This window comes from Aquarana catesbeiana, linkage group LG03 (genome assembly GCF_042186555.1).
Source record: "Aquarana catesbeiana isolate 2022-GZ linkage group LG03, ASM4218655v1, whole genome shotgun sequence".
NCBI classification, from domain to species: domain Eukaryota; kingdom Metazoa; phylum Chordata; class Amphibia; order Anura; family Ranidae; genus Aquarana; species Aquarana catesbeiana.
Window position 1 is genome coordinate 330,209,611 of NC_133326.1, and position 24,744 is coordinate 330,234,354.

The 24,744-nt window shown below is 41.3% G+C and overlaps 1 protein-coding gene across 1 annotated transcript in view; it reads left to right on the top strand.

Moving 5' to 3' along the window:
• Positions 1–242: 242 nt before the first annotated feature.
• Positions 243–24,744, top strand: part of DDX41 (DEAD-box helicase 41) — a 30,874-nt gene continuing 6,372 nt past the window's right edge. Inside the window, exons 1-13 of the mRNA XM_073620499.1 lie at positions 243–398; positions 2,203–2,292; positions 4,766–4,925; positions 5,034–5,108; positions 6,539–6,599; positions 8,617–8,753; positions 8,833–8,905; positions 9,877–10,030; positions 13,039–13,175; positions 16,211–16,373; positions 16,733–16,864; positions 17,029–17,100; positions 17,737–17,833. Coding sequence (XP_073476600.1) covers positions 369–398; positions 2,203–2,292; positions 4,766–4,925; positions 5,034–5,108; positions 6,539–6,599; positions 8,617–8,753; positions 8,833–8,905; positions 9,877–10,030; positions 13,039–13,175; positions 16,211–16,373; positions 16,733–16,864; positions 17,029–17,100; positions 17,737–17,833 — 1,381 coding nt within the window. The 5' untranslated portion in view covers positions 243–368. The remainder of the gene's footprint in view (positions 399–2,202; positions 2,293–4,765; positions 4,926–5,033; positions 5,109–6,538; positions 6,600–8,616; positions 8,754–8,832; positions 8,906–9,876; positions 10,031–13,038; positions 13,176–16,210; positions 16,374–16,732; positions 16,865–17,028; positions 17,101–17,736; positions 17,834–24,744) is intronic.

Consider the following 24,744-nt stretch of genomic DNA (forward strand, 5'->3'; position numbering starts at 1 on the left):
TTTTTTTTTTTTTTATACTTTTTCGTTTTTTGTACTTTGAACGTTGTTGAATAATGAGGAAAGGAATAGTGCAACTTGAAGTGGAATGTTTGCATGTCGCAAGAGACACGAAGCAACACTAACGTCTTCTCTAATTTCTTTTCCATCACGAGGAATTAGCAACTGCAGTGACGCGCAATTTACGGCAAGATTGTTCTTCCTCGGGCACCGTACACGTTCGTACGTCCTGAACGTGCACACGCAGCGGACTTTGCGTACTGCTAGAGTGATTGGCTGGAGGATTGGATGACGATTAGTAAGCGCCGGAAGTGGGCGACTGTTAGTGGAGGTGTCTGTGTTCGGTACACAGGGATACGTTTGTTTATATCATGGAGAACAGCAACCACAACGAGAGGAAAGTAAGTGGGGTTCAGGAGGAGAGAGGGACTTTTTATAAGGGAGTGAATGATTATAGCAAGGGTAATACTGTGTCTTCTCACAGTAGCCAGCTTATTAGACCCCATACTAGTGGTGGTACTGTAACCGGGCCTTATGTGACTGTACCAGGGTCACACACACACACACACACACACACACACACACACACACACACACACACACACACACACACACACACACTGCAATATCACCACCTATAGCCAAATAGACCGACCTCAAGTCCTGTATGGGACTTACTTTTCTCTGCTTCCTTCACAACACTTTGTGCATATATCACCCCTAGATGTAGGATCACAAGTACCACTGGTCAAGGCCCAGTTTAATTAAAGAGGGGGCAGCAAGGCCAGAAAAATATAGGGCTTGCACACTGCTTGGACGTTCAAATTCTTCCATTTACATCACTTGTAACTACAAACAGGGGGAGAAATTACATTATAGGGGCGGCACAGTGGTGTAGTGGGTAGCATTCTTACCTAGCAGTAAGAAGGGTTACTGGTTCGAATCCCAACCATGACACTACCTGCCTGGAGTTTGCATGTTCTCCCTGTGTCTGCGTGGGTTTCCTCCGGGTACTCTGGCTTTCTCCCGCACTCCAAAGACATGCTGGTAGGTTAATTGGATCCTGTCTAAATTGGCCCAGTATATGAATGTGAGTTATGCCTCGTACACACGACCTGAATATCGTACGACCGTTCTCCCTTAATAGTCGCAAGTAGAAATTGAATAGCTAAATAAAGTCACGAAAATTCTCATACGACAGACAAAAAAAACAGAAGGGATGTCATGTGTTGTAATGTATTTGTATTGTATTTTCGGATGACAACTATACTGACTAAACGAAAATCGTACGATCTGGAATCGTAGGAGGAAAGTTTTTTTGTATGCCCGATCGAATAATATCGGATGAACGGTCGTGATCGGCTGTCGAAAGTAGTGTACACACATGATCCGAATATCGTACGATCCTTCCTCGGATGACCGTTTTCGTACGATATTCGGATCATGTGTATGGGCCATTAGGGACCTTAGATTGTAAGCTCCTTGAGGGTAGGAACCGATGTGAATGTACAATGTATATGTAAAGCACTGCATAAATTGACACGCTATATAAGTACCTTAAATAATAAAATAATAATTACTCAAAGTAGAACTACAGGACAAAATTTTGTTTTTTTCTTACTTTAGATAGAGCAAGGAAAGGCTATAACCCCTTTAATTTTTATTTATGATGGTTTTAGGGTTTATTTTTGCCATCTTTGTCCCATTGCGGAGATTTCCCTTCACTTCCTGTCCCATAGCCAAAATAGGAAGTTAGAGGAAATCCCTGCACGTTAAGGGAAGCTATTGCGCCCCCCCCCCCAGGTCTCCAGAACTTGTGTCCTCATTGGAAGATTTACCCTCTATTACTTTTCTGGGGACATCCCAAACTTCAGGATTTTCTTTTACTTTCAATGACAATGGTATACAGAACAAATGGAGAGAGTGAATTTCCCTAATGGGGGCACAGACAGCAATAAAAGCCTGACAGGTGTTCTAATCCATCTCTCTGGAAAAAAAAAGTTTTGGCTTTAGTTACAATTTAATTTAGAACATGGGGCAAAAGTTCCACCTAAGAACAGCTACATTGATGTAAGTCACATTCTGTTAGGTTGTGTTCAACACTGTCTTTTTTACTTGTACTGTATATGTGCAAGAGTCTCAATAATGAACTTATTTCTTTCAATGTAAAAAAAAAAAAAAAAAAATATGCCTATGTTTCCACAGAGAGCCCATCCAGAGGATGAAGAGCCTGAACTTTCAGAAGATGATGACTATGTACCCTATGTTACTGTCAAGGAAAGAAGATCTCAGATGGTATATTGTTTTCTGGGTTCTTGCCTTGAAATTGAATGATCATTTGTGTAATCCAAGAAGCAAATTCGGTTTTACATTTCCAGTCAAGCCAACCATCAGATGTGTCATGATAGTGCCACTGTGAAGTTTCATAGCAGCAGAATACCTAGGGACATCAAAACCTTCTGTATTATATAACCAGTGTATAGCTTGCACCTTTTCTGCAAGATTCAGTCAGACCATGGAAACTTCAACTTTCTCAGGCTGAACCTGATTTTTTTTCTGTAATATACAATGCAATATGTATAAGCTCCTTAACAAAAAAAAACAAAAAAAAAAGAGCAAACGAAAGGACTTTAGAATAAAAAAAAAATTATATAAAAAAGCCAACTTTTTTTTTTCCCTTTTTAAAAGTATCCAAGATAAAATGTGTTTGTTTTTTTTTTTTTGTTTTTTTTGTTGTTCCTTATCCATACAGATTTCATGTGCAGTAATTCACCTCTGACATTCCCATACATAAAATATGACTACATAAAGTTATTTCATATTTCCATCATTGACTACTTTATGTATTAGAATGTCTGGGGTGAAATATGTATGCAGCACATACACATTTTATCTTGAATACATTTAAAAGGGAAAAATTAACATTTTATTTTTTATATAGTCGGTTTTTGATTTCATAAATAACAAAACTATTTGCGCTGCTACCTAAATCAATGTGCAAGTAAGTGAACCAAAAATAATATTCGTAGCTGTTCACACCTTATGGCACTCTCCTCTGTGCATATACAAATCAAAAAGGTACAGCGCTACTTCTATCCATATATCAGTGTGCAGATTACAAATGTAACCAATTTTACATGTATAAACTAATGTTCCATATACACCAGCCTCTTGGGGTCTTTCCTATTCTTTCACTAATAATGTGATGTGTAAAATATCCTCTTCGACCAATCACCAGATGTGCTCTCACCTTATACATGACCTACACAAACTGTATGGTCAAATAGTGCATGTGACCCTATTTTAAATGGGATCCTTTTCTTTCCAGCAAGATGCTCCTTTTATCCTCCATTTCCTGCTCTTGGCGTTGTAGAAAAAAAAAAATGCTACATAGTGTTTACCCTTTAAAATATCTTTTAATCTTATCCACTCATGTAAAATAAAACTCACATTTTATTGTGCACTTCAGCACACCCACATATAATGGCATATAAAACGGGCACAAAACTTTGTTTTCAAAAACTAATGCTGCATTTCCTGGTTTCCAGAGTATGTTGTGGTGTCATCCAAAGCCCCGCCCCTAGGCTTTTCATCAAAGGGACACGTAACTTCTTTGGGGGATCACCATCTTATCAAAGGGTGATCTACCTTCGATTCCATAACTTAACTTCATAACAAATCATAAAAAGGAATTAAACACTTTGCAGAATTTAAAAGTACCATAAAATATACATAAAACATGGTTGAAAACCTAAGAGGAAATGCTCTTAACAGACATAAGAATAAACCTGAATTACATAATTGATAATATAATTTAAATTCATAGACTGAAATATTGGAAAGAGAATCATAAGCTAGTATTAATGAAACCCTTTCACATCCCATTCTTTATTTAACTAAATGGGGTGAATGTTTTTAAATCATAGGTCCAATGAGTCTTCAGTTTAGAAATGTCCTGTCTAATTTGACTACCTCTCCAATTTGTAATAAATTTATCGAAAGCCACAAAAATAGTACCCTCTGGATTTTTTTTCTATGATGAACCTCATAGTGCTTTGAAACACTATGTCCAGAAAAACCCAGCCGTATATTTGCATGTTCATTCAGATGGGTTTGTAACATTCGTACTAGAGGGTTAATAACTTCTGGTAAGGAGCTTATGTTACTCGCTGTTGGTGGCACTTGAGTGAATACTCCTTTACATAATATTTCTTTTCATGTTTTTCTTTTTTGTTTTGATGTTTGTTTGGAGGTGGTTCACATTTTTATACAAATTTTCTACTTTTTGGGAATTCAGATGGATTAATTTCTTCTTAGCGCTCACTAAAAGAATGTTATTTTTCTTTTATATCTCTATATTTAAAGTCTTTATTGGAAGATTATTCATGTATTGTGGGTTAGCACTACACTTGCATATATAATTTTAAAATTTGATGTCAACAAATTGTGTTAGCTGCTCTTATACTTTGAAAATCCATGAGCAGGTGGCATTTTCAAAGATTTTTTTCTCCTGGTTGCATTTGCAGGTTTACGATAAGCATTCTGAAATTTGATTTCAGTTTCTAGAATGGATGTGTATTGAAAGCATGCTAGAGAAGCTCAGTGTAGAGATTTAGCTGGATAGAACCTATACGTATATGCAAGCGAGAGTGCATATTGGAGACTTTGCAAACAAAAAAATAGATGCTTGTTAAATGTCACAACGCAGATTTGTCATCACAATTTAGTTTCACATTTTGATTGATGTTAATGATTTCCATAATTGCAGCTCCGAAAGCGACTACAGATGCGAAAGAAGGGTGTTATAGAAGTAGAGCAGAGGGACAGTGGAAGTGATCAACGAGGGGATGAAGATGACATTCCTTTGGGACCCCGGTCTAATGTCAGCCTCTTGGATCAGCATCAGCATCTAAAAGAAAAAGCAGAAGGTGTGTGTGATTTTTCTATATGTGCTACGTTATTTTTTGCCAAAGTTGTGATGCATGATAATTAAACAAGAATTGGTTGCTGCATTAATTGGTGCATATCTTTCACAGCTAGAAAAGAATCTGCCAAAGAGAAGCAGCTGAAAGAAGAAGAGAAGATCTTGGAGAGTGTTACAGAAGGAAGAGGTGAGCATTTTGGGCATATTTAATGCACTGTCACATAGTAAGTTTCAGATACTGTCTGTGTAGTGCTAATTTGTGTATTTAAGATAAGCTACATACACAAGCTTGGATGTCTGTGCAGTAGTCAGGTGGTGCTAAAGAACATGGCACTTTTTGTTTGTGAATGTGCTCAGCTTAAACAATATATATTTTTTAAAATCAAGTAATATTTGAGTTTTAAATATTTAGTCATACAAGAAAAATAACAGTAAAATACAGTTTGTTCCTCATACAAAAGATAAGATATACACATTACAGCTTAGGTTGTTACAAGCACTATGCAGCTAGGGACATATCACACCATATGCCAAAAACATAAGGAAAGATGCTTTCTCTTCAAATATATATTAAAAAGCAAGACAGCATTATTAAACGTTTGTCACTGTTAATGTGACAGGCTTGAGAGCATAGAGATAGATGGGCCTAATATTGGGGAGGACAGCCAGGGGGGCCAAAATGTTTGACAACCCTAATGTTAAGTTATTTTTTTTCCTATCTAGGATGGTCATTTGTCCATTGTAGAAAAGTTGGGGGATTAGGGGATGCCATCTTTGAGCAATCAGTTTGCAAGCAAGAAATTGTAAACATACTAGTAACAGCTTAGACATTGGAGGTACCCTATCCTCTGGGATTATACTCAAGCAATTTTGAGGTGAAGGGGTAATTGGAGGAGGGATCACAGATTGATTGTTTGAATAATGGATGGCCAGTAGGGAAATGGCTTGGGGCACCTCCAAAGCATGTGAGTTAGGGTGCCAATATCCCTAGAGTATCTGGAACAGCAGGAAGATGTAGCTCGGCTCTAACGGGCAATTTATCATTTTTTGTGGTTTTTTTTTTTTTCTGTAATTGATTTGCACAGGTCACCAGATTTCCATTTAATTACATTTTTCAGTGTGCTGTTTTGAACCTACTTTGCATCACTTTTCTTTGAGCAAAGCAGGCTCTATTGAGATGCAAGAGCATTTTGGGCATAGTAAATTGGACAGAGAACCTTTTGTGGTATTTTGCACCTAACTGCTTAAATATATTAGCCTTGGAAGGAAGCAGCTCACCCAGGTTCATGGCTGCAGCCATGATCCTGGTATCATTCTTTAGAGTTAGCAATCGGCTTCACTGTACAGCCACATGGTCACTTTTACAGCACTAAGAGGGCCCATCGTTCCTTGGCTTTCCCGTTCCACCACAAGCGATTGGGTTGGCTTTGACAAATGAAGCTGAGCACTAGAACAAAAATTAATTCTAAAATAGCTTTTGAATAGAGAGTCCTACATTTATTACAATAACTTTTCAGTCTTTGCAAAATCCCTGTAACATCTATTTCAAGATTCATTGATTCCTAGGGAACTGTTTGTTAGTTGATGATCTGAAAACATTTTTTACTTTCTCTGCAGCTCTGATGTCTGTAAAGGAAATGGCAAAAGGAATTACTTATGATGATCCTATAAAAACTAGGTGAGTCTTGAATTTTTACCGTACTTGAAGTCATTGGATGTGAGAGTCCTAAAAACTGATAACAGTGGTGAGCCTGCTGTAGTCTTTTTGTTTTTCCTTGGGGTCTATTTATCGATGCTTTCTCCCAAGATTCACCCTTAAGGTGGTATTGAAGGTTCGGCTTAAAAAAAAAAAAGTCATACTTACCTGTTCTGTGCAGTGGTTTTGCACAGAGCCGCCCTGATCCTCCTCTTGTCAGGTCACCCACCGGCACTTCCTGACCACTGCCCCCATTAGAAAGCAGCTTGCTATCGGGGCACTGGTGCATGTTCATTTCCGAGCCAAGGTCTATGTATTCATAAGACACATCCCCTGCTCTCTCCTCATTGGCTGTGATTGGCAGTCAGGGCCGCTGATGGGGGGCGGGGACCACCAGCCCTCTTGTAGGGGGCCCGGCACACAGAGGGGCCCAGGGAGCAGGAGGATTGGTGGAGCAGAGAATGAAGGATTATAGAACGATGCCATGTGTGTCTCTCCCTCCAGCAACTGAAAGCCGTTTTCTTTCTCCCCCTCTCTCTCTCGGCAGCTTTCAGCTGCTAGGTGAGAGACACACATGGCTGCATTTTGGGGGGGGGGTGTGTGCTGGGGTGGTTTGCCTCCAGCCAGATTTCAGTTCTGCCCCCCAAGCTGGTCCTTCCTTGATTTGATGTGCCGTGCCTGTCCGGCGGCCGCTATGCTCCTTCCCCAACCCGCACTCACAGCCGGGACAAGGTGATGGCAGCCTGTAGGCTTGAGCAGTGGAAGGAGAAGTGTCAGAGAGAAAAGAAAGGAATTGCACTGTGCTCTCCTGTCAGAAGAGTGTTCATCTATACAGCGCAGGATTGATCTTACTGTAGATCGCACTGTACACACAGTCCACATTTCCTTTTGACGGGAGGTAAGCAGCCCTTGGAGAGAGAGGGGGCGTTTTGTGTGTGTGTGTGCAATCCTGTGCTGTATAGATGAACACTCTTCTGATAGGAGGCAAGAGCACAACACAGCGCACCTCCTCCTGGCTTTGTAGTGGCTTCCCCTGTAAGTTGGGGAGGGGGAAATATGCTAGAAGAGGAGGGTTTGGGGAGGGGGAGGTTTGAGCCAGGTGATGGGGAATTTAGGTAGGGAAGGTAATTTAGAGAAGGTTGGGCTAGGAGGAGGGACTTGTGGGCATTTGTCCCAGGAGGAGAATTGATTGAATGAAGATTTCTGCTGAATGGGGGGGGGGGGGGATTTTGGGTGGAAGATTTATGCTAGGATACAAAGTTTGAGAAGACAGAGGATGTATGCTAAATAGGGTTATTTTATGGGGCAGGGGGGATTTGTGCTGGGGGAGCTGTGGGAGGCAATGGCTCCAGCTGCTGTCTCAGCCAATGAGGAGAGGGAGTCCTGCGACAGCTGAGGCTCTCGTGCACATCGCTGGATCGAGAGGGAGCTCAGGTGAGTATTGGGGGGACTGTGGGGGGACCAGCACACAGAAGTTTTTTTACCTTCATGATGTATGAAGGTAAAAAAATCCTTCGGCCTTTACAACCACAATATATTCACACATTTTTCACAGAAGAATCAGAAAGAAAATGGGTGAATCATGAGTGAAACTTTTCTGAATCTTCGGTAAAACCATAAACAGACTCTTATGTATTTTTGTGACAGATTTTTCTAAAGTTTTATTGTGTCCCTGTGTAGGTAAGAGCCAGTAACAACAAGGATTATGTGCTGCCATTTATTTTTATGGACCCATATTATATGTTGTATTTTTTTTTCCTCTGATCTTTTAATTTTCTTTATATTTTTTTAAACCGCGTGAGGCTCAGCAGGACGTTAGCTGAGACCCATTGTATTTGAGTTTACCGTTTTTCTCATATTTTCTGCAAAAGTTTCATGGACACCTTGATGCACCAAAGTGCTATTTTTATTTTAAGTGTTTTTCTGTAGATATTGTAGTATTTCTTTCAGTTCAACTATATCTTCCTTTTTTTCTTTTTTTTTTTTTTTTTTCTGACAGCTGGCGAGCTCCACGTAATATTCTAGCAATGTCTCAAGCACGCCATGAACGTGTCCGGCGAAAATACCACATTTTGGTGGAAGGCGAGGGCATTCCACAACCTATCAAGAGTTTTAAGGAAATGAAGTTACCTGCGGGTAAGTATGAGTACCTATATTTTCCCATTTAATATTGTTGTGATGGACATTTTTTTTACACACATGATTTTCTCTTAAGCAATTTTACGAGGGCTAAAGAAAAAAGGAATTCTGCATCCTACTCCAATCCAGATCCAGGGCATTCCTACCATGTGAGTAGATTTTTTATTTTTTTTTATTTATTTTTTTTTTTATATATATGAGGTTTGAGAGCTCACAAAAGATGGAGGCCAGGAGTGTGTCTAAATCTGACAAGGCAGCTGTGCAGCTACCAGATCGCTTCCACACATAAGTGGCGGTCCTCTCCCGCATGCCTTTGCCATGATTCTCTGACTCCATGTACTCATCGATGGACCTGGTATCAGCATGGTGGGTGCAAGCGGGTAGAGGGGAGTGTGTAAAACCTCACTTCTGGGTACTGGTGTAACATTCCCCAGCCCCTAATATCTCATTTAACATAAAGAAATCACCACATAGGGTACTTTTTGTCCCCTATGTGAGGAAAAATAAAGTTTAGTGGAAACATTTTTAGCCCCCACATAAATGCATGCATGAACCTAAATGCATGCGTTTGGGATGCCTACGCATAATAACATTGATTATGATACACGTGTTGCATATCGCCAAGCGCACCGGTGTGTGAGCAATAATTCTAGGCCCATTATTACTCTAAACTGATGACCTCTAGTGGCTTTTAAAGCGTCACCTATGGAAAACATAGGTACCAAAGTTTGTTGTCATTTGACAAGCGCATGCAATTTTAAACCTTGATATGCTGGGTATCTATTTACTAGGTGCTACCTCATCTTTTATATTTTACCAAAAAATTGGGTAATATATTGTGTTTTGTACATTGAAATTAACTTTAGTGTATTTATTACTGAAAGTTTGCATTTCATAAACCAGTGCGTTAATATCGTGTGACATTAAAAATTGTCTGCTTTCAGAAAATATATAATGTATGAGGGTTTTAACTATTTTTCAGGCCTAAAATTATTCTTTAAACGTGTGCCAAAAAAAAAAAACAAAACAAAACAAAAAAAAAACCAGCTCTAGCAGGTTAAAGGTTAAAATGAGTATAGTAAACTTTTATATTGACTTTTTTATTAACTTTTTATTGCAGCTTATCAGGAAGGGATATGATCGGCATTGCATTTACTGGCTCTGGAAAAACACTGGTGTTCACTTTGCCTGTCATTATGTTTGTACTGGAGCAAGAAAAGAGACTACCTTTCACAAAGAGAGAAGGCCCTTATGGACTCATCATTTGCCCATCGGTAATTCAGTCTTCAGATATTGTACTCTCTGTGCCACTCTTTCTTTTTTTACATTGTGTAAAATGCAATCTAATTAAGTATCAGCCACAGATAGATATAGTTATAGTATATAGTTAGATGATCTCCAATTATTGCCCATCGTCAAATGAAGAATTATTTGTCTACTAGAAATGGTTAAAGCACAATCACTGGGCTGCGACTACAGCACAGCATAAATCCAATAAAGTGCCAAAACACAACAAACCCTATCTACACAGATAGATTTAGCTTAGTTTTGGGAATCCAGGGGCTGGGCTGCCTCTCCCATATATAGTTAAAACAAACATTGCTTCAATCAGTAAATTAGTTGCAATAAGTAACCAATCCTGCTCCTAAAAATATCACATGCTGGGCCCGCTGTCCAAAATGAATTTCCAATCTGTTAGAATTGATTTGGGACCCTTAAGATTTTTACTGGTTTTAAAGTATATTTTCGCCTTAAAAAAAAATAAATAAATGCATATCTTTTTGCAGGCAGGAGCCTGGAAAGCATTGCACCTGCGATCATGAGCACCTTTCGTTTCCAATAAAAAAATCTAAGCAATGTCTCTGTGCAGTAAAGACTGGGGGTACTTACTTCTCCAATAGGCAGCTTGTCTGAGATCTTTCATCTTCAAAGGCTGCAGCAGTTGAAGTCTTAAAAATGCACTATTTTTGGAAGTCTTGAATGCTCGCATTTCCCACCGCACACCATGGTTTCTTTTTCAAACCCCAAATTTACTACAGGGCCAGCAGGAGGAACCACAGTGTAGGTACTGTACTGCCTTTCATCTAAATGGGGACGGTAGAGCTCCATTAGGGGAAAGTTGGTTAGAAGGCTGGAGGAGCTTTTAAGCTAGGATCTTGCGGGAGGGATCAGAAAGTGATGTGCCAGGAGGAGAGCAAGGATCTATGGGGGAACAAGATATATAGGGGGTGGAACAATGGGGGAGCGCAGGGCTTAACTAGATAGCAGAGGAATTGAATCACCTAAGAGTAATGACAAAAATCTGACAAAAGCCAGGCGCAATTTCTAGTCACAGTGGTGATCTAGCGCCTGGGATTTGTCGCGCTCTGCCATGTTACAGGAAAGAGAGGCAAGTTGGTATGACAACAACGCTAAATTTCCAAAAATATAACTTCAATAAGTTGCGATCCACTAAATGGGACCAAATATTTGCAACAAAGGCAAGTGGGGATGTTTTTTAAGATGAATTTAAACAAGTGCACCCGTGATCCCCTTATTCCCAGGAAACATGGAATTCCCCAAACCTTAAAAAGTGTGACTCCCGGCAGACCCTCCGTTTTAGTGTTTCCCCTGGTGGGGAAACCCTGTATGGGAGACAAGTGGAAGGTGCTCTCATGGGTAGTCTGCCAGATGCCAAAAGCTAGTAAGGGCATGAGTGAGCTGCGGTTTCACACTGACCTATCCTAGTTGCTTTGAGTATGCTGTTTTTGTTCCAGGAGGTGGAAGTTTTATTTATTTATTTATTTATTTTTTGGTCGATAGGTGCAGAGAGTCGTGATAAATGACTCCTTCCTCAAATGGTCTAAAGTTGTAAATGGTTTTCCCCAGGGTTCTGTTTTGAGGTCAATGCTGTTCAGTTGGCTTAATAATTAATTATATAGAGGTTGTGATAAAGCTTAATTTCAGTGATTGCTGATGGTACCAAATTATACAGGGAAATAATTTCGGCACATGACATAGCATAATTACACGATAACCTAGGCAGCTACATGGCAGATGAGATACAGTATTAAGAAATGTAAAGTTATGTACTTGGGTGCCAAAAAAATCACATGCAAATTACACATTAGAAGGGGCTACTCCTGAGAGAATCAGTGATTGCAAAGGATCTGGGGGTGCTTGTAATGCATTAAAAAGGGCGTACATTGAAGAGCTAAATCAGTTCCACCCTTTTACAAAACACTGGTTGGTCTTTTCTTGAATAAGCAGTTCAGCTTTGGCCACCAATCCTCAGGAAAAACATTTAACTACAAGAAGTTCAGCGATGGGCAAAAAATGAATAAGGGGGATGGAGGACCTTGGCTATGAGGATCGATTACATAGATTACAGTTACTCACTCTGGAGAAGAGGCACATGAGGGGATATGATTACATTGTTTAAATATATCAAAGGTGATTTCAGCAACTATAATAAACTGTTTACGCCAAGGTCACTGAAGGGGACATGTTGACCATGCTTTGAGGTTAGAAGAAAGGAGGTTTAACTATAGATTGCAAAAAGGTTTTTTTACTGTTAGAGTTGTAAAAATCTGAATCTTCCTCTCCCTAGGAAGTGGTACTAGCTGAGATTTTCAACATCTTCTAAAAATGTTTAGATATCCTCCTCAGGAAGCAGAATATACAGGGCTATGGGAATTGTTAGAGAATAAAAATGACATATACGTAGGTTGAATGGGCCTGTGTCTTTTTCAGCCTTCGAAACCATGTCACAGTGCATGGTGGGAGATTCGGGCATTCAGCACTCTTTACCAAACTTTGATTCAAGTAGATAAAAATCTCGACAAACATCTTTAACTCCCAAAATGCCACCACTGTTGCAATGCAGGAACTAAGGTGTAGCTATCTAGACAAGATCACAGAAGCCCCCTTAAAGCAAACTTGTGCTTTGCCCAAGCAGTCTATAGGTGCATAAAAATAGCTTGTGTTTGGGGAATAAGGAAAGGTAAGTATATGCAGCTTACTGGGCTTTTTATTATATAGGCAAAGTGCAGGCTCAATTTAGGAGTTCTACACATATTCTAATGGGGTCCTTTAACACCAATAAGAAGGAATTTTCCCAGTGAGCACACAGCTGTAGAATTCTGACAGCTGTCTCTAAACCCTCCGCAGAATACTTTTGGCATTAATTAGCAATCTGCAAGGTGTTGGAAGATGCCTCCTATTTCTCTGGTAGCCATACCAAAATTCATGATCTTTTCTTATGATTTACTGATTATTTGTATCTTGTTTTTGTCTCGCACAGAGAGAGTTGGCACGTCAGACACACAGCATCATTGAGTATTTTTGCAAATTGTTGCAAGAAGACAACTTCCCAACTTTGCGTACAGCACTCTGTATAGGTGGCATGTCTGTCAAAGAACAAATGGAAACCATTAAGCAGTAAGTCTTGATTTCTTACACAAAGACGCAGCATAAATGAGCTACCTGTCTGTAGAAAACATGGCCACCCTATACTACTTTATTCTTTGTAAGGGCAGGTATGGCTGCTCCTGCACATTTTCTCTCCTGTCTGGGATCTCTGCTTGGAGATTTACCCCTGCCGCTTTTATTAACACAGTAGTCACAGACCGAGCTTTACTTTTCAGCTGAACTGCTAGTTTCTCCAGCCAAGTTATGTTGTTCTTAAAAGGTAATTCAATTTCTAGGGCAATTTTATTTTTTTCTTTGTTTAAACATTTATAGACTGATGTTTTGAAATATTTATTTATTATCTGTGTTGAAGATTTTTATTACAGGGGTACTTGCAGATCATACCAGGCTTTTTAGTAAAAAAAAAAAAAAGGCAAGCACCGCACGTGCACTTGTTGACTGCTATGCAAAATAAAATTGTAGATGGGTCTCCTCTTGGAAGGTGGCATCCCTCCGCTGGCATAATTTAGTTGTGTATATGTAATTGGATTCCCTGCTATACTGGTTCATTCACAACACAGGCTTTTCACTACATAGCAAAAAATCTACCCTAAAAGCCTGAGTTGTAGCCTTGTGCTTGTCACTTGTTGACGGCAAGTGCTAAATACCTAACTAAAAAGAAATAAAAATGCACTTCAAACTTTTTTTTTTTTTTTTTTTTTTTTTTTACATCTAGAACAAAAAATATACCAAACACTATTCACTCCTTTTTTAAATGACTAAGTACAAAATTTTCTAGGAGTGCCCTGACTCCTAAGTACCCTTTCATCCTCCCCCTAGTGTATTCTCTATCTATCTATCTATCTATCTATCTATCTATCTATCTATCTATCTTATACTGTGTTACTGGTCTTCATTCTTCTGTAAAGTGCTACATGTGCTTAGGCTTGCCACATGAATAAGCAGACATTTCAGCAGTGCAGCTTAGTTAAAATATATATTATATTTATATAATATTGTGAAGCCTCGAAGCTGCTTGGCTGACACTTGATGCACATATTTTTCTTGTCTTTTGTAATGCAATCCCTGCATTAGCTGTTTGTGAGGTATCTGTAAGGACTTGTTAGTGTTGTCAACATTTTTAATAACCTTTAATACTTTAATAACTCTTTGACAGCATTGGCTTGCCACGTGTAGTACTTCATATAGTTGGATGTAAAATGAACAACATGATTTTAAAACCTTACTTTAATACTAGTGCAAAGAGTAATTTATGTATGTATCTATTGCTTCTAACAACCAGTCAGCTTTTTACAGACCAATGCATTAAGAAATGGGTCCTGTTTTTACTAGTATATCTTGTCCAAATATCTTTGCCTGATTAATATTGCCCTGTAGCTGTCCCCAAATGTAGAGCATCCAGCCTTGTGTCATAAACATTCTTAAAAAACAAAACAAGAAAAAAAACACTCAATATTGAACCCTGCGGACTAAGACTTGGATGCCACTAAAGTTCATGTGTGTGTAAAGGCAGGCATCCCAATACTTTTTATAATATAGTATGTGTATATACACTCACCAGCCACTTTATTAGGTACACCTTGCTAGTACTGGGTTTGACCCCCTTTTGCCTTCAGAACTGCCTTAATTCTTTGTGGTTTAAATTCAACAAGGTGTTGCAAACATTCCTCAGAAGTTTTGGTCCATATTGACATGATAGCATCACGCAGTTGCTGCAGATTTGTTGGCTGCACATCCGTGGTGCGAATCTCCTGTTTCACCACATCCCAAAGGTGCTCTATTGGATTGAGATCTGGTGACTGTGGAGGACATTGGAGTACAGTGAACTCATCGTTATGTTTAAGAAACCAGTGGTGAGATGATTTGAGCTTTGTGACGTGGTGCATTCTCCTGCTGGAAGGAGCCATCAGAAGATGGGTACACTGTAGTCATAAAGGGATGGACATGGTCAGCAACAATACTCAGGTCGTGGTGTTTAAACAATGCTCAATTGGTACTAAGTGGTCCAAAGTGTGCCAAGAAAATATCCCTCACACCATTACACCACCACCACCAGCCTGAACCAATGATACAAGACAGGACTGATCCATGCTTTCATGTTGTTTATGCAAAATTCTGACCCTACTATCTGAATGTCACAGCTGAAATCGAGACTCATTAGATCAGGCAATATTTTCCAATATTCTATTGTCCAATTTTGGTGAGCCTGTGCGAATTGTAGCCTTGGTTTCCTGTCCTTAGCTGACAGGAGTGGCACCCGGTGTGGTCTTCTGCTGCCGTAGCCCATCTGCTTCAAGGTTTGATGTGTTGTGCGTTCAGAGATGGTATTCTGCATACCTTGGTTGTAAGGAGTGATTATTTGAGTTACTGTTGCCTTTCTATCATCTCTGCCCATTCTCCTCTGACATCAACAAGGTATTTTTATCCACACAACTCCCGTTCACTGGATATTTTTTTTTTTTTCAGACCATTCTCTGTAAACCCTAGAGATGGTTGTGTGTAAAAATCCTGGTAAGATCACGAGTTTTTGAAATGCTCAGATCAGCCTGTCTGGCACCAACAACCATGATTGGCTGATTAGCAATTTGTGTTACCAAGCAATTGAACAGGTGTACCTAATAAAGTGGCCAAAGAGTGTATGTACGTGTATATGTGTATATGTTATATATATATGTGTATATGTTATATTATTTATTTATATACTGCTGTATGCTTGTAAGAGGTGTTGGTAAGTATGCGTAAATGGTGAATAGACAAGAGAAAAGGAAAGGAAAAAGGGTCATTATCCAACAACCAATAACTAAGAGATTTTTGCCCATAGAGGCACAGCAGCATTGGCTAGTTATGAGACAAAAGAAAAATCGTTTAGTACACCCTTTTAAATTAATTCATCCCATCAACTGTAGCTTTTTGTAAACGAGTCGTCTTCCTGCTTTTATAGAATCTTTCTTTGTTGTTTTTGAGCGTAATGTATAGTAACAATAAAAGCAAGTTACACCTGGGAAAAACTGGAAAACGCATATTACATTTATTTTCTGTATTAGGGGAGTTCACATGATGGTGGCAACTCCAGGTCGGCTTATGGACCTCCTACAGAAAAAGATGGTGAGCCTGGATATCTGCAGGTATCTGGCTCTGGATGAGGCTGATCGTATGATTGATATGGGCTTTGAAGAGGATATTAGGACCATCTTTTCATACTTTAAGGTTGCTAACCTTCCACTTATTACTTTGATCTGCTGGGTTTGTTTTTTTTTTTTTTGAGGGGGGTTTTCATTTTGCTTATGAACAAATTTTATGTTCATCTCTTAGTTACTCTAACAAAGAAAACATTTTCTGTGGGTTTCTGTACACACCATTTTTTTATTGCACTGCCTTCTAAGTTAAACACAGAGCATAGAAGAAATTATACTGTGTTAATAATCATCTCCAGCCATATCTGTAATGTATGTTTCCTAATTTAAAGGCTTCCCTGCCAATTGTATATCTAAAAAAATAAACTACAGTTGGGCTTTAAATAGGCCAATTTTCACTTTGTCTTTTTTACCTTCTGCATGTACATATAGGGTCAGCGACAGACATTGCTTTTTAGTGCCACTATGCCCAAGAAGATCCAGAACTTTGCCAAGAGTGCCCTTGTAAAGCCAGTCACCATTAACGTGGGGCGAGCAGGTGCTGCCAGCTTAGATGTGATACAAGTAAGAAGGCCCTTCTCTTTAAATTTCTATGCATTCCCTTTTCAAAGTTTGTAAAATATAACCTGTCTGGTAATGTAAATAGCATGAGCTCATATGGTGTCTCAATAGCTATGTAAAATGTAATGGTATAAAACCACTTATGTCATGCTTTTTCCATTTTTCAGGAAGTGGAATATGTCAAGGAGGAAGCAAAGATGGTTTATTTATTAGAGTGTTTGCAGAAGACTCCCCCTCCTGTGAGTATATTAATTCAAACATTTATTAAAAATACAGAAAAAAAAGCATTTTAATAGGCAAAAAAAAACGAATAGAAGAGCTGTTCCATGTCGAAAAGCCTGCCATAAACACAGACATATTTTTCCATTGTTGGAGCAGTGACTTCCTTTTTTGTTTAGTAAATTCTGCATATGGTCCTGCTGTAGCTGATAATGTCAAGAAAGGAATCCCATGCGGATTGCTTTAGCAGTGCCGGTGGTGTTGTGACAAACAGTATGCGGATAGCCAATTCCCTTTGATACTCTGTCATGCTAATTCAGTTACATTCTGAGGCTCTGGTATTAATAGCAAAAAAGGTGATTACAATGTAGTAACCTAACCTGTTTTTCAATCAATAACAAAAAAAAGAAAATGGTGATTGAAGAACAAATTATGTTTTTTTGATTTGTTGTGCTCCATGTCTAGGACAGAGATGATTTTTACTGAGTTTTGATATATGTAAGAAACCATTTCAAACACAAAATATTTCAAAAGCTCAAGATAATGGAGCAGAAATATGACCAGTTCAGTGTAGGATTCTATACATTTTCAGAGACCCTTACCCTTGGACTGCATGTTTGTCTACCCACTATCCCTTCTAAATTTGTTTTTTCTAGGTGCTGATATTTGCAGAGAAGAAGGCAGATGTAGATGCTATACATGAATATCTGCTTCTCAAGGGGGTGGAGGCAGTGGCTGTACATGGAGGCAAAGGTGAGAATTGTTTTGTCTTTTTGCCTTTTATGAATTTCTTTACGCTGAGCACACAAGTAGAAAGTTTCCATGTAATTGGCCTTTGAGATTTGCACAATAAAGGGGCAAACAGGCCGAATATTGGGCAGCAATAGAAACCGGTTGACATTTGGCCTTTCTGGCCGGCTTCTGCCGAAGGGACATGCCCGAAAAAGGTCTGCCTCCGGCATCCGATCAGCGCTCCCAGCCAATGGGGGGGGGGGTGTTCTCCCTGTTAGAAGGCAACGGCTCCTCCCGAAAACTTCAGTGTTTGTTTTTTTTTGTTCAGCCCTCTGGGTTGAACGAGAAAAAACTAATAGGCTTTATTTAGGCCTGCAGAAGTGACACATTATGGGAGCTTCCAGAACAACAGGATTTCTAGGCTCTGCACTACAGAGGCAATTGGGTACTTAGCCACTAACTGGAAGTTTTGGTATTGTGATAGAATAAACCAAAGCTTGCAAAGTCACCTGTTAAGCAGTAAGTAGAATGTGAGGAGGCCAGCCCTGGAGCCCACCCCGTCCAAAACAAGTATGTTCCAGTATTTGTGTTCCAACAAACTTTTCAACTTTAAAGGCTTAGTTCACCTTTGCAAAAAATAAACCATAAATGTAAATTTTTTTTGCAGGTAGAAAAATGCGCATGTAATTTTTTTTTTTTTTTTTTTTTTGGAGCCTAGAACGTATTGTATTTACGATCAGCAGATCACATGTGCAATTTCAGGCTCCTGCAAACTGTCAGTGTAGCTGTCTGCCCGTACCTTCTACGAGCAGGCAGTTACCGAATGACAGGAAGATTCATAAAACTACCTACCGCTCAACAGTGCCCTGGTAGATCATTGAGAATTACAAGCCATCAGCTGCAATGGCTGACAGTAGTGTTAGTTCTCCCATTCACAGAACTCTGAATGAATGATGCAGCCGGGTGGGTTTAGTTCTTTTTTTTTTTTTTTTTTTTCCAATTATAGTGCGTACAAGGAGAAGATCCCTGACCTGCTGTCACAATGGGGGGTGCAGGGGCTGCTCGTTTACTAAAATGTTACATCCTGGATACGGAAGTAACATGTTATGAAAGGTAAACTTATCCTTTAATAAGTCCTTTCCTCCATGCTCAGGACAGAGTTGATTTCTACTGCGTTTTAATATATGTAAGAAACCATAAACATGAATATGACATTCATTCGTACACACAATAATTCAAAAGCTCAAGATGACGACAATTTAAGTACACAAAACCTATATAATTCAGCAGAAGTCAGTTAAGAGATGCTGCATCTTTGGAGCCTTCAGCACTGAGAAGCACTGCGGGCCTTAAAAGCCACCTTCCCTACCTGCTTCATTTGTAAAGACATTTTTGGTAACTATGTTATGTTTGACTTCTATACAGTGCATCCCGAAAGTAAACACAGTACTTCACTTGACGACCAGTTAGGCTTTCCAGGTTGACGACGCCAACAGCACGACGTCCAGCTCTATTCACAGCCATTGATGGTGTTTGGTGGTTCACAAAGATACGTTTGGCAGGCTTGTCCTTCTTCTTTTTTTTTTTTTTTGAATAGAATGTAGGCATTCGACAAGCATTGCTCAAGAAGATGCCTGAAGATCTTCTTGTAGTACTTCTTTTGCTGTTTCCTTATTGCTTGATTGGCTCTGTCGACACCTCCCATGGTGTTATTGTAGTCTTATCAATACTTGTGGCTTCATGATTTCTTTCCCACCTTTTGTGCGTACCATAACAGTGGAGGTATTAGGAACTGTACTCATTAGGCACACATCTTTCTTGTCATGCCATCGCAGTGCCATCATTTTGCCTTTCTGCCAGACAACCATTTCTCCAGTCTTCAGCTTCGTATTGCCAAACATTGGCGGCATGTTGCGCCGGTTAGCCCTAATGGCTCCATAGGCATCTGTTTTGTTTTGCAGAAGAAACTCATAAAGTTCAGTAGATGTATAAAAGTTGTCGGTTGTTACGCAATAGCTCTGATTTAGCAATGGTTCAATGAGTGAAAGAATGGAAGATGTTGCCTTTCCATAGTTGCTGTATTTTGGATTGAATTTTGTTGCTTTTCCTGTGTATATGACTGAGTTCCAAATGTAGCCAGTTGACTATTCACATAGCATGTAGGATTTGATGCAATGTATTGTACCCAGCTGAGCCTTCCCTTGTAGGTCATTAAACTTTCTTCTATGCTGATATCTCTTTCTGGCACATAGCTCAGTTGGAAATTCTTTAGAATCATTTGAGATACTTCTCAATTTCATGATCAGGGAAAATCTGTACTTTGACATGACCGTGCCAAAGAATGGAGTGGCAAGTAATTTATTAGTTGTCCAATACCACTTCTGCAGGGGTTTCCCCACCACTCCCTGAAGTATTATTAGGCCCAGAAATTTCCAAATGTCATCTTTTGTCACTGGTCGCTGGTTCCCGCTTTCTGCATCTTGGAAAGTTCCGATGTGTAGTAGCTATATGTTGCTCTTTGTACCCGTTTGTCTCGGTAACATTTTTTCTTTCTCGAACATCACGGGACACAGAGCCACAGTAATTACTGATGGGTTATATAGGGTATCACTGGTGATTGGCCACTGGCACACCCTATCAGAAAGTTCAACCCCCTATATAATCCCTCCCCTTGCAGGGATACCTCCGTTTTTACGCCAGTGTCTTAGGTGATGGACGTGTAAAGATGTCCTGTGCTGAGCTCCAGGGAGAAGATCCGATATCCTATACTGGGGCAAGCCAGGCAGACTGGATCCATTAAAAGTGTCCTTTCGTGGCCGAATTGGATGGTACCCAGGCCTCGTGTCCGAAGAAACAAGGTTTTACCTGTAACGCTTCTCTTTTTAGAGAGCTGGACCCCGCATATTAGAAAATGATTTTTCTAGCCTAATTTCTAGCCGGGTGCTTTACAGGTCCAGAACTGTGGATCTCCCTATTCGTAGGGGGCCCCAGTCTCTGACGTTTTTTTCTAACGGAGCCCACCGTGAGAAGCGAAGATTGGATCTGTGTAACAGAACCCTGCGGCTGGATGAGGTAAGAGGAGATTCCACAGAATTTTTTAATTCTAGTAGGATTTCTCCTTTACGATAAATGCATGCTATGCCTATTGTGACCACCGGGGGCTGCCAAGAGTGCATAACTTGTCATGCTGATGTCGGTCTCAGTGTTCTCACGCTGCACAGCATCTCCGGCCGGCTCCAGGTAGGATGGGATGACGGGATTTCTCCTTTACAAATGTTCCCCCCAGGCTAGGGGGAGGCCACAGGTGTCTGAAAGGCGGTTGTACACCGCTCGAGCACCGCCGCTGCCGCCGCCATTGCCGTTACAGGTACAGGCCCATCACTACCGGCCTCTCTCCTTCCTCCCCCTCCCTCAGCCTTCCTCCAAATTGTTTCCGGAGGGTCGGCCAAGCCGCGGGAAGTGCTCGTTTTTTCAAAATTCGAGGGGGGGGGGGGGGTAGAGGGTGGGGAGCGGGGCGTCAGCACAGGTGCTTAGACACCCACTCAGGCCAGCTGCAGGCTATTTAAAGCATTTGCAGGTGCACACAGTCTTCTGGAGGGACACAGAGCTGACAGGTCGCATGTAAGGTGGGACAAAGGCATTCTCCTAGGCAGCATTTACTAAGGTAACACCAGACTGGGCATTTGGTAGCAGGACTTTTAGCAGGACTACATCGCTCAGCAGTCAGTGTTCATTTTGTGATACCTCCACCTTGTTGCTTTGCATTATGGGTAGAAGAGGTTCAAACACCCCAAGAACCAGAGACTCTAGGGGATCTCGGTCGGGTTCTGAGGACCCCCTTTCTGCAGCATCCTCCCCCCCGAGGGGCCAGAGATGGCTAGCCAGGGGGAGCCATTGGGGTCAGGGGCTATACCTGCTTCTGGCACTTCAGCCCCTGTATACATTACACAGGAGGTTTTTTCCTCAACCATTAGTGGTTTAGAGGAGAGATGAATGGCCGTGATTACATCTTCATTCAGTGGAGGAAAACGCACTAGGCCTTCCTCTGTTTCCCAAGACCCTCAGGAAGAGGAGCTCTGGGATAAATGAGAGGAATCCCTTTCAGAGGATAGGGATGGGACAGATGATTCCTCTTCTGAGGAATCAGGTGGAGAGGGACCCTCTGCGACTTCCCAGGAGGAGAAAGTCTTAGTGCAGATCCTTACTGGATTGGTTCGCTCCACATTTAAGCTGCCCGTATCTGAATCAGTTAAAGAACCCTCTTCTTCTTTGGGGTCACTGAAGCCTCCTCAAACAGCACATGCTTTTCCTGTTCATAATTTACTTGAAAAGCTCATTTATTCTGAGTGGGATCACCCAGGCAGATGTTTTTTTCCGCCGAAAAAGTTTTCAACACTTTATCCGATGTTTATTAAAATGTGGGGAATACCAGCCATTGATGCTGCCATTTCCTCCGTAAACAATAGTCTGACTTGTCCTGTAGACAATGCTCAGATGCTCAGGGATCCTGTAGATAAAAAGATGGAATCCCTATTGAAGGATGTTTTCTCCTTGGCAGGTTCAGTGGCTCAACCTGCAGTTGCAGCGATTGGAGTCTTGAATACTTAAGAGACCATGTTAAGCAGGTTATCAAAGTATTACCTGAACAGCAGGCCCAGGGGTTGGCTAAACTTCCTGCGGCCTTATGTTACGTTGTTGACGCCATCAGAGATTCTATCATGCAAACCTCTTGTCTTTCACTGGGGTTGGTGCATATACGTAGAATCCTGTAGTTGAAAAATTGGTCAGCATGAAGCACCATGTAAGAAGCTGCTGGCTGGGTTTCCGTTTCGTGGTGCAAGGTTGTTTGGAGAAGACTTGGATGAATATATAAGAAAAAAAATCTCTGGTGGAAAAAGTACTCTCTTACCTGTCAAGAAGAAGAGTAAGCGTCCCTCTTTCAAACGGACTCTTTCCCCAGCGCCAGGGGCTTCAGTCACAACGGCCTCCTCCCGTCTGGGTTCAGAAACAAGAGTCAACCCCAGGAACAAAAGAAGTCCTGGGGGAAGAAGCCTACTAGGCAAAACACTAAGACCTCTTCATGAAGGGGCACCCCCGCTCGCTCGAGTGGGGGGAAGACTACGACAGTTCTCAGAGCTCTGGCAGGAGGACTTCCAGGACAGATGGGTAATCTCCACAGTAACCTTAGGGTACAAGCTGGAGTTTCAGGAATTTCCCTCTCCTCGGTTCCTCAGATCAAGTGTCCCCAGAGACCCAGAGAAAAAGCAGTCGCTCCTTCTAGCGTTAGAGCGACTTTTGTCACAGGAGGTCATTATGATGGTTCCCGCAAAGGACCAGGGATTGGTCTTCTATTCCAACCTTTTTACGGTCCAAAAACCAAATGGGGATGTCAGACCCATTCTGGATTTAAGGGATCTGAACCGATTCCTGAGGATTCAGTCCTGCATGGAATCAATTCGGACAGTAGTCTCCACCCTGCAGGGAGGGAAATTTCTGGCATCAATAGACATCAGAGATGCATATCTGCATGTGCCCATTTTTCCTGCTCATCAGAAGTTTCTGCGCTTCGAGATAGGAGGGCGCCATTTCCAGTTTGTGGCTCTGCCTTTTGGGATAGCCACTGCACCTCGGGTGTTCACAAAGGTCTTGGCCCCTCCTCTGGCCAGATTAAAGGGCTCAGGGTATAGTTGTCATAGCATACCTAGACGACCTGCTACTGATAGACCGGTCGGTAGCCTCCTTGAACTGGAACTTGAGAACCACAGTCAAGTATCTGGAACACCTAGGTTGGATCCTCAACCTAGAAAAATCTTTCCTAAAACCAGTAAGAAGACTGGAGTATTTAGGTCTGATCATAGATACAAGCCAGAAGAAAGTATTTCTACCTCAGGCAAAGATCGCTGCTTTAAGGGAGCTGGATTCTGGCAGTCAGGACCAAGAAGGGTCCTTCTGTCCGCCTTTGTATGAGGCTGCTAGGGAAGATGGTGTCTTCATTCAAAGCAGTTCCTTATGCTCAGTTTCATTCAAGACTGCTGCAACACAGTATTCTGTCAGTCTGGAACAGGAAGGTTCAGGCATTAGACTTTCCGATGCACCTGTCTCATGCGGTGCGTCAGAGCCTCAATTGGTGGCTCATTCTCGAAAATCTGCAGAAGGGGAAATCCTTTCTGCCAATTACCTGGACGGTGGTAACAGATGCCAGTCTGTCACTTTGGGGAGCAGTTCTGGAACAGTCTGCGGTTCAGGGGGTATGGTCCAAGACAGAGAGGACCTTACCCATCAACATTCTGGAAATCCGTGCGGTAGGTCTAGCCCTAAAGGCCTGGACTATCAGGATACAGGGTTGCCCGGTCAGGATCCAGTCCGACAATGCCACAGCAGTGGCCTATGTCAATCATCAGGGAGGCACCAGGAGCCGAGCTGCTCAAAAAGAGGTGAACCAGATCTTAGTCTGGACAGAGAGGTATGTGCCATGCATATTGGCAGTTTTCATTCCGGGGATAGAGAACTGGCAGGCGGACTATTTATGTCGCCAGAAGTTACTTCCAGGGGAATGGTCTCTACATCCCGACGTCTTTGGGAACATATGCCAAAGATGGGGGGTCCCAGATGTAGATCTCTTTGCATCCCGATTCAACAAAAAGATAGACAGATTTGTGGCAAGAACAAGAGATCCTCTTGCATGCGGGACGGATGCGTTGGTGATTCCGTGGCATCGGTTCTCACTGATTTATGCATTCCCGCCTATTCTTGCTACTGCCGTGACTTCTTCGCAGGATCAGGCAGGAAAGGAAGTCAGTACTTCTGGTGGCCCCCCGCTTGGCCCAGAAGGACGTGGTATGCGGAAATAGTAAGGATAACGGTAGGTTCCCCGTGGACACTACCGGTACGACCAGACCTGTTATCTCAGGGTCCAGTGTTCCATCCTGCCT